Source organism: Mesocricetus auratus, unplaced genomic scaffold (assembly GCF_017639785.1).
Source record: "Mesocricetus auratus isolate SY011 unplaced genomic scaffold, BCM_Maur_2.0 Super-Scaffold_100008, whole genome shotgun sequence".
NCBI lineage: Eukaryota > Metazoa > Chordata > Mammalia > Rodentia > Cricetidae > Mesocricetus > Mesocricetus auratus.
Window position 1 is genome coordinate 72,095,187 of NW_024429192.1, and position 10,013 is coordinate 72,105,199.

General features: G+C 37.8%; 1 protein-coding gene across 1 annotated transcript; it reads right to left on the minus strand.

The window, feature by feature from the left end:
- Positions 1 to 336: 336 nt before the first annotated feature.
- Positions 337 to 1,173, minus strand: LOC101838150 (putative vomeronasal receptor-like protein 4). Its single transcript, XM_005077600.1, has one exon. The coding sequence runs from the start codon at positions 1,171 to 1,173 to the stop codon at positions 337 to 339; it is 837 nt and encodes a 278-aa protein (XP_005077657.1).
- Positions 1,174 to 10,013: the final 8,840 nt, after the last annotated feature.

The window sequence follows — 10,013 nt, forward strand, 5'->3', positions numbered from 1 at the left end:
AGTCCCCAGCAACCACATGGTTGCTCACAACCATCTGTAATGAGATCTGGTGTCCTCTTATGGCACACCTGCATACATTCAGATGGAACACTGTATACATAATAAGTAAATCTTTAAAACATTAAAAAAGCTAAGCAATTTTTAATTCAAAACTAAATGCCTGGTACCTAAAAATAACAAATTATGGTAAGCACTGAACCAAAATAATTACATAATATTTGTAGTATCATCTTAAATACTTCCTCACATTTATTTAAACCAGAAAAAAAGAATGTTATGCTTCTTGATTAGTTTAGCTGAGTGTCAGTAATCTCTTTTCAAGAAAAAAATCCTCCATTATCTTGTAATGAAGTGACTATATTTCCAGTACATGAGTCGCACCATATCATGTGTTCTCTTCTGGAAAGTCATTTGTATCACTGGACATGCAGTAGCATAGGCATTGAGTACAAATTTCTGTAGACTCAGAAGGACTGAGTCATACCTCCAGAGCAATCTTGAATGGGATGAAATGATGAGGTTCATCCAGTATGTGACCACAAAGACACTCACCAGAACCAGGACAGTCCAGGTGGCTCTTTGCTCTGGGGAGCGTCTTGCAGAGAGGCTGCTTCTGTGGAGATGCTGTGATCGCCTATGATGCCAGAACAACAGAAGCACCATGTATACACTAGAGAACAGCATGAGTCCCACAAAGAAGACATCCCTGGAAAATGTCAAAATGAAAAACAGTCCCTTTATGATGGAAGTAGTTGGAGATAGTGAGCAGTATTTACTGACAACAAGCAAATTTGTCTGGCTTGTGTTGGAATAAGCTACAGTGAACAAGATGATATTACTACTTAAAGACAAATTGAGGGACCAAAAAAACAAGAAAATATGGATGATGTAATTTGTAAGTATGTGCTTGATTTTATCCATCCAGTCTGTGTATGGGCTGATGGTGGTGGCCTGCAGCACACTCAGGAAGCAGGTGATACAGATGGAGAGGCCCCTCATCACCCTGCTCAGGTAAAACAATATCTTGCATTTAAAGTCATTGTGTAAATTCAGTGACTCAAACATGTCTGGAGACAAGAAATCTAATGCAACGAGTAGCATCACAATATGGACAAGGGCCAAGTGACATGTGATCAGCTCCGTGGGCTTAACTCTGCAGTCTTGAAGGACCATGAAGATGTGCAACAAAAGAAGAAACGTGCTGGCTGAAATTCCAATGCCAATTTGGAAATAACAAACGTTCTTAATGATGACATGAGTGTATATCTTATTTATCTTCATAACAGAGAGGAACATTCTTTATCTAGAAAGAAAGAGAGGGGAGAGAAGAAAGGAAGAAAGGAAAAACCCAATGCCACCATTAAGATTTTTTAAAGATCCTTAACATTTTTTGAGAATTTTGTACAGTGTGTTCTGATCATATTCTTCCTCTACAAATCCTCCAAGTCCACCCCTCTTCCCTACATGCCCAACTTTGTATCCTCTTTTAAACCCATAAAGTCCAATTTGAATTTTTTATTTTATTTGTACATATGGGTGTTTTGCTTGCCTTTATATCTGTGTACCACTTGTTTTCCTGGTGGCCACAAAAGCCAGAAGAGGATACAGGATCCTCTGTTACCTGAGCCTTCGTATTGCAGGATTTCTGACAAGGGCAGCTGGGCTTCATTGCATTATCCTTCTAAATGCACAAAATACTGACTTCCAAGATTAATAATTTAAGGCAAACAATAATCTGTAACATTTAAAACTTAAACAGGTATTATGACTATCAAATTCCTGATCAAATGAACAAATGATCAAAATTAGTGTGACATAATTTTGTTCCACTTTTACAAAATGAAACTATCTTCTCTGCCTTTCATCTTAAAGACACACAGATGTTAGAAAATGGCTCCTACTGGATTCAGAAATTACCAATAACCTCATGATAACTCAGCAACTAAACTAGACTTTACATTACACTTCAGTGAATACATGTCTAATAAATGGACCAAGTTTGATATTTGGGGTGAAAAATCAGGTTCTATGTACTTTTTATAATATATTTTTATAAGATATGTAATCTTGAATAAATAAGGAATGTGTTTTTACCACATTTCTATAATCCACATATGTACTAATATTCTAATCCATATTACAAGTTCCATTCAATATATAAAATACAGTTTTTAAGAAAATATTTGACAAAATTTGAACTCACAAAACTGATTAATAGCAAAATATCTTATTTAGAGATAATTTAGTGATAACCAAAAGTTACTTTGATAATCATTATGTAATAGAATAAAAGTTGTGTATCACCACAGTTAACATCTTACTATTGTACAGCAATAGAACAACTTTCTTTTATAATGACACAAAAAATTGCCTTAAAAGATGATGATTACATAATACAAGTCAATGAATTATTAAAATGATTTTAAGTGTCTCCTGACTTTTAAAATATGATTACAGCATACCAAATTCATTCAGATGTGGTGTGTCCTGCTAGAAGAATTACAAACAAGCATATACAAAGAAACAAACAACAAAGATGTTAAAAAAAGAAAAGCCAACATATAAATCCAATCCAATACTTCAGAAAGTTATAACAACTAAAGTCTTTATCAAGCCTACAAGTTTATGGGTGAAATTATTCTTTTCATTTGTGGTACTTACTTATGATTCCATAAGCATTTAAACAATAACCTAGATAGATACAACTCTGTCGTTTTAGTGGAAACCATCCTACTGCTCCTAGAACCCACCTAGGTCTTCAGCCTTAAGCACTTACTGAAAATGAAGCATAGAAATAAACACTTAGCAGCCTGAGGCTTTTATGTGAGTCAAGTGAAGTGAGGCCCCAGATAGGAACATCATCCACTCCTCTCCCACTGGCCTGCTAATCAAGTCCTGCCTTTCACCAAGACAGCACTGGCTTGGGAATATTAGAAAACGGTGCTACCGATGGGAAAACTCAATTAATCAGTTCCTAAAAAACAACACAGAAGGACCAGCTGGGCTCTCACCTCTTCCCTGCGGGAGCTCATTTTCCCAGTCACATCTGTCTCTCATCCTGCATAAACTCAGTCTCATCCACAGGTGCAGATTACAGCTAAAGACTCTTGTCTCCAGCAAAAGGGTGACACTGTGTCAGACACTGTGTGGTTTGGGAGCCTCCATACAGGACTAGGTGCTATTGTACAAATTAAGCATGCTTAGGAAAAGTGCTCTGAGCTCATGAATTAAATCAAGTCATGATTTCCAACATGCTGGGAAAAACAAGTCTCACCACAGGCAAGCAGCACTGATTATACTCAAGTATAGACAAATATATTTGAACTCTGATAATCATGCAATGGGAGAAAACAAGGCCCTTAATACTCATAATATGTAATGTTATAATTGAATGACTACTAATATGCCATACAAAAATGCTAACTGTGAACCTGCATCTTCATAATACCTTTAAAATAAGAAGGGAACTGCCAGAAACAAGAAACCTTCAAACATATAATACTATTTTAACAAACTTAAAATATAATGGATAGGAACAGGTGTATCTGTGCCATTACCAGCAGCAGAAAATATAGGTTCAAGCATGAACAAGATAGGTACAAAAATTATTCCTCAATAAACTCTGTAAGAACAATAAAGTTTCAAAATTAGAATAGTATATATGTATATGTATATATATTTCAAATGCATTATTGTGTGTATATATATGTTATTATTCATATTAAATTATATACAAACTTTGCGGCAGTCTCCTTTCTCTCTTATCTGTCTCTCTAAATGGTGTATGTAAAGGTAAACAGATCCATACACATGTAGATAAAATAACCACATACTATGAATGGTACTTGGAAATCCAAAATTAAATTAGTTATGTAAATATAAAAATTACACATAGGGTGTTTCATTGGCTTTTGTGTCACTGAGTGCAGATTCTAAATTACATTCTAGCTAAAATTCATCAATTGACTAATTGTCATGGACTTAATTAATTCTGGACCATAAATAAAAGTTATGTCTTAGTGGCTACTATTAGTACTCTGCCCATAGTATTAAGAAGATGATTTAACTATGGGTGTTTGCCTCTGCTTCCATCAGTCACTGTATGAAGGTTCTAGGATGGCATATAGGGTAGACATCAAGTTCATTATCAGGAATGGGCATTTAAGGTGGTCTCTCCACTATTGCTTAGCTTGCCAGTTGATGTCATCCCTTTAGATCACTAGAGGTCTCACTGGTGCCAGATCTCTCTTCTAACCTATGACTCCCTCTATTATGGTATTTTTCATCCTGTTCTTCCCCTATTCTACCCCCCACTAACCTTCCTGTTCTGAACCCATGGAACCCAGTGACAGAGATAGAGGAGCGATGAGCAAATTGGCAAAGAATGGGCTGGCAAAACCAGCAGAGACAGCTGATCTGAACAAGGGGAAGCTCTTTGACCCCTGGTGGACAGCTGGGAGGCCAGCATGGGACTAATCCAGACCCCCTGAGTGTGAGAGTCAGTGAGGAGGCCTGGGCAACCTATGGGGCCCTTAGCAGTAGATCAGTATTTATCCCTAGCATACAAACTGACTTCATGTGTCCATAACACAAAGAGGGATGCTCTCTCAGCCTGGACTCTTAGGGGAGTGTCTGGACCCTGCCCTGAGCGAAATGACAGACTCTTAATATCCCCTATGTGGAAGGAAGTGGGGATAGGGTGGGAGGTTGGGGGAGATGGTGGGAGGCGCAGGAGGAGGTGAGGGAGAGGGAACAGGGATTGACATGTGAAGCAAACTATTTAAAATTAAAGTAATAAAAAGTAAAAAAAGAAGATGATTTAATATCTAATGGAAATGAAATAAGTATTTCCACTCTCATCCTATAAATGTTATCATGTCGTGCCCCTTGTCATATCCTTCCTTCAGGCCCACCCTGGCCAGCACATCCTAAAGGCTAGTCCAGCTTATTGAGTTCACACCCATAATCTGGGTAGCATCACAAACTTTACATAAAACCAGAGTACCATACCCTGGGACAGTCTGAGGAGCCCTGCTTCTCCAACCAAGTTTTAGTACAGGATGCATATCCTTGTCCAACCCCAATTCATGTGTCCATATCAGATGCATAAACAACAAAAATAGTTCACACATCTAGGTCTCATCACAAAAACACAAACAATATGAAAGGTCAAAAGAGTATGTCTTTGCCCCCAACTCCACCAGCCCTATAGAAATGATCTCCAGTGAGAATTACTTAGTTAAAACTCAGAACAAGAATTGTAAAAAGGACTGTCCAAACCTGAATCAAATAATTCAATTAATTTTAAAAACACACAAATCAGTATAAAGAGAATTAACTTAAAGAGACTAAATGACTGACTGATGCCCAAGGAAACATAAATATACAGCTGAATGAAATAATAGAGGCACTCCAGAATATGAAAACCAAACACTGCTGAGAATGCAAGTTGAGGGCAGAGGATAGAGAGCAGAGGCCAGAGAGTATTGGATTTGCTTGCACCCACTGAAAGGGAACCCTGGTCCCATACCCACCAGAAGAGGAAGAGACTCCCTCTGCACCCACTGGGAGAAGGGATGGGAAGAAGACAATATAAAAAACACACTTAGCAACAGAAAAACCAATATGACACTGCCAGAGTCTAGAGACTTTACACCAGCAAGACCCAAACATCCTGATGCAAATGAAACAGAATAGGATGACCTTAAAAAGAACTTCATGGAAATGATAGAGGCCCTCAAAGAAGATATGGGAAAATCCCTTAAAGAAATGGAAAAAAACAAACCAAAAAATGCAAGAAATGGAGGAAAAGACAAAGCAAAAATTGCAAGAAACAATTCAAAGAGTACAAGGGTTGAAAGGTGAAATAGAGATATAATAAAAAACACAGTCTGAGAGAATGTTGGAAATAGAAAAGTTGGGGAAACAGTCAAGTACTACAGATACAAGCATAACCAATAGAACACAATAGATGGAAGAGACAATATCAGGCACTGAAGATACACTAGGAGAAATAGATTCATCAACCATGAAAATCTTATGTGCAACAAATCCCTAACACAAATATCCAGGAAATGTGGGACACCATGAAAAGACCAAACCTAAGAATAATAGGTATAGAAGAAGGTGAAGAAGCCCACCTCAAAGGGGCAGAAAACTTATTCAACAAAATCATAAAAAAAATCTCTCCCAATCTAAAGAAAGACATGCCAATGAAGGTACAAGAAACTTACAGGACACTAAATATATTGAACCACTTAAAAAAAGCCCCCTCACCACATAATAATCAAGACCCCAAACATATAGATTAAAAAAGAATATTAAAAGCTGCAAAAGAAAGGGGTCAAGTAACATATAAAGGCAAACCTATTATAATTACACCTTATCTCTCCATGGAAACTCGGAAAGCCAAAAGGTCCTACATAGATATTCTACCAACACAAAGAGACCACGGATGTCAGTACAGACTACTATACCAAGCAAAACTTTCAATCACTATAGATGGAGAAAACAAGATATATTCCATGACAAAACCATTTTTAAACAATACATATCCACTAATCCAGGCATACAGAAAGTTCTGGAAGGAAAACTCTAACCCAAGGAATTTAACCATAACCAGAAAAACATAGGCAATAGATAATCCTACTTTACCAACAGCCAAAAGAAAAAATTGATGGAATTCGACACACAATTCCAACAACAACAATACCAAACCAAACAAGAATGAGGAATCAATAATCATTAATATCCCTCAATATTAATGATCTTAACTTGTCAATAAAAACTCACAGGCTAACAGAACGGATTTGAAGACAGAACTCATCCTTCTGCTGCATACAAGAAACACACCTCAGTTTCAAAGTTACCTCAGAGTTAAGAGTTGGGAAAAGATTTTCCAATCAAATGGACCCAAAAACAAACAAGGGTAGCAATCTTAATATCTAACAAATTAGACTTAAAACTAAAATCAATCAAAGAGATGAAAGAAGTCATTTCATACTCATCACAGGAGAAATCCACCAAAATGAAGTCTCAATTCTGAAGTCTATGCCCTAAATACAAAGATATCCACCCTCATAAAAGAAACATTACTAAAACTCAAATCACAGGTAAAACCTCACACACTTATAGTGGGAGACTTCAACACCCCACTCTCACCACTATACAGGACTACCAACAGAAATTTACAAAGAAACAAAGGAACTAATAGAAGTTATAACCCAATTAGGTTTAACATACATATATAGAACATTTCATCCAAACACAAAAGAATTGACCTTCTTCTCAACACCACATGGTACCTTCTCAAAAGTTGACCACATACTTGGCAACATAGCAAACATCAACATGTACAAAAAATTGGAATAACTCCAAGAATCTTATCAGAACACCATGCTTTAAAGATAGAATTCAGCAACAACACAAATGCATAAAAAACCTACAAACTCATGGAAATGGAATAATGCACAATTGCACCATTCCTGGATCAAAGAAGAAATAAAAAAAGAAATTAAGGAGTCCAGCTTCAGGTGAGATTGGGTCTCCGGCGGGGACCGCCCGCCCTTCCCCCATCCCCCTTGATCTTCGGGGCCGCCCAGCATCCAGAAGACCCAACCACACAGGAAAGACATCAGCCCCTCCAAGACCCCAACCCCAGCGAGTCCAGCTTCAGGAAAGACATCAGCCCCTCCAAGACCCCAACCCCAGTGAGTCCAGCTTCAGGAAAGACATCAGCCCTTCCAAGACCCCAACCCCAGCGAGTACAGCTTCAGGAGACCTGCCCACACAGCAAAGAAGTCAACAATTCCAAGACCCCAACCCCAGTGAGCCAGCTTCAGGAAAGACATCAGCCCTACCAGGACCCAAACTCCGTGTCAGCATCCCCAGCTTCAGCTGCAGAAAGGAAGGAGACCAGTGGAGATGGAAAGACCCCACCAGCACCCACTGAAAGAAGAGATGGGAAGAAGACAGAATAAGAGATCACTCAGCAATAGAAACACCAACATGACCCCACCAGAATCCAGGGATCCAACACCAGTGAGACCCGAAAAGCACTACATAGACGAAGAAGAGGAGACAGACCTTAAAAATTATTTCATGAAGATGATGGAGGCCCACAAAGAAGAAACGAGGAAATCCCTTAAAGAAATAGAAGAAAAAACAAAAAATCCATGAAATGGGGGAAAAAATTCAAGAAATAAACAAATCTCTCAAAGAATCTAAAGAGCACCAAGAAAGAACAACAAAAAAAATGAAGGAAACAACTCAAACAGTTGAAGGATTGCAAGCTGAAATAGAAACGATAAAGAAAACACAGAATGAAGGGATGCTGGAAATAGAAAAGCTGGGTAAACGATCAGGAACTACAGATGCAAGTATCACCAACAGAATACAACAGATAGAAGAGAGAATCTCAGGTGTTGACGACTCATTAGAGGATATAGAGTCGTCAACCAAAGAAAATCTCAAAACCAACAAATCCTTAACACAAAATATCCAGGAAATATGGGACACCGTGAAGAAGCCAAACCTGAGAATAATAGGTATAGAAGAAGGTGAAGAAATTCAACTTAAAGGTACAGAAAACATATTCAACAAAATCATAGAAGAAAACTTCCCTAACCTAAAGAAAGATATGCCTATGAAAGTACAAGAATCTTACAGACCAAATAGGCTCGACCAGAAAAAGAAGTCACCTCGCCATATAATAATCAAAACATCAAACCTACAGAGTAAAGAGAAAATATTAAGAGCAGCTAAAGAAAAAGGCCAAGTAACATACAAAGGCAGACCTATCCGAATTACACCTGACTTCTCAATGGAAACGATGAAAGCCAGAAGATCCTGGACAGATGTCCTACAAACGCTAAGGGAACAAGGATGCCAGCCCAGACTACTATATCCAGCAAAGCTCTCAATTACCATAGATGGAGAAAACAAAATATTCCATGACAAAGACAGATTTGAACAATACGTATCCATGAATCCAGCTCTACAGAAAATGCTAGAAGGAAAACCTAGAGCCAAGGAAGATAACTACATTCACAAAGACACAGGCAATATATAATCACACTTTACAAAACACCAAAAGAAAAAGGGAGGAGAAACTACACAAAATAACTTCACTAACAATAAATCAAGCACAAGCAAGGATCACCAATCAATGGTCATTAATATCCCTCAATGTCAACGGCCTCAACTTGCCTATAAAAAGACACAGACTAGCAGAATGGATACGAAGACAGAACCCTTCCTTCTGCTGCATACAAGAAACACATCTCAACATCAAAGACAGACGTTATCTCAGAGTAAAGGGCTGGGAAAAGATCTTCCAATCAAACGGTCCCAAGAAACAAGCGGGTGTAGCAATCCTAATATCTAACAAATTAGACTTCAAATTAAAATCAATCAAAAGAGATGAAGAAGGACACTTCATATTCATCAAAGGAAAAATACATCAAGACGAAGTCTCAATTTTAAACATCTACGCCCCAAATACAAACGCACCTACATTCGTGAAAGAAACATTACTAAAGCTCAAAATGCACATAAAATCTCACACACTAATAGTAGGAGACTTCAACACTCCGCTCTCACCACTAGACAGGACCTCCAGACAGAAACTTAACAAAGAAACAAAAGAACTAATAGAAGTTATGACCCAACTGGGTTTAACAGATATCTATAGAACATTCCACCCAAATACAAAGGGATATACCTTCTTCTCGGCACCACATGGAACCTTCTCTAAAATTGACCACATAATAGGAAACATAGCAAATCTCCACAGATACAAAAAAAATTGGAATAACCCCCTGCATCTTATCAGACCACCATGCATTAACATTAGAATTCCACATTAACACAAATTGCAGAAACCCTACAAACTCATGGAGATTGAACAATGCACAATTGCACCATCCCTGGGTAAAGGAACAAATAAAAAAAGAAATTAAAGACTTCCTCGACTTCAATGAGAATGAAGACACAACATACCCAAACTTATGGGA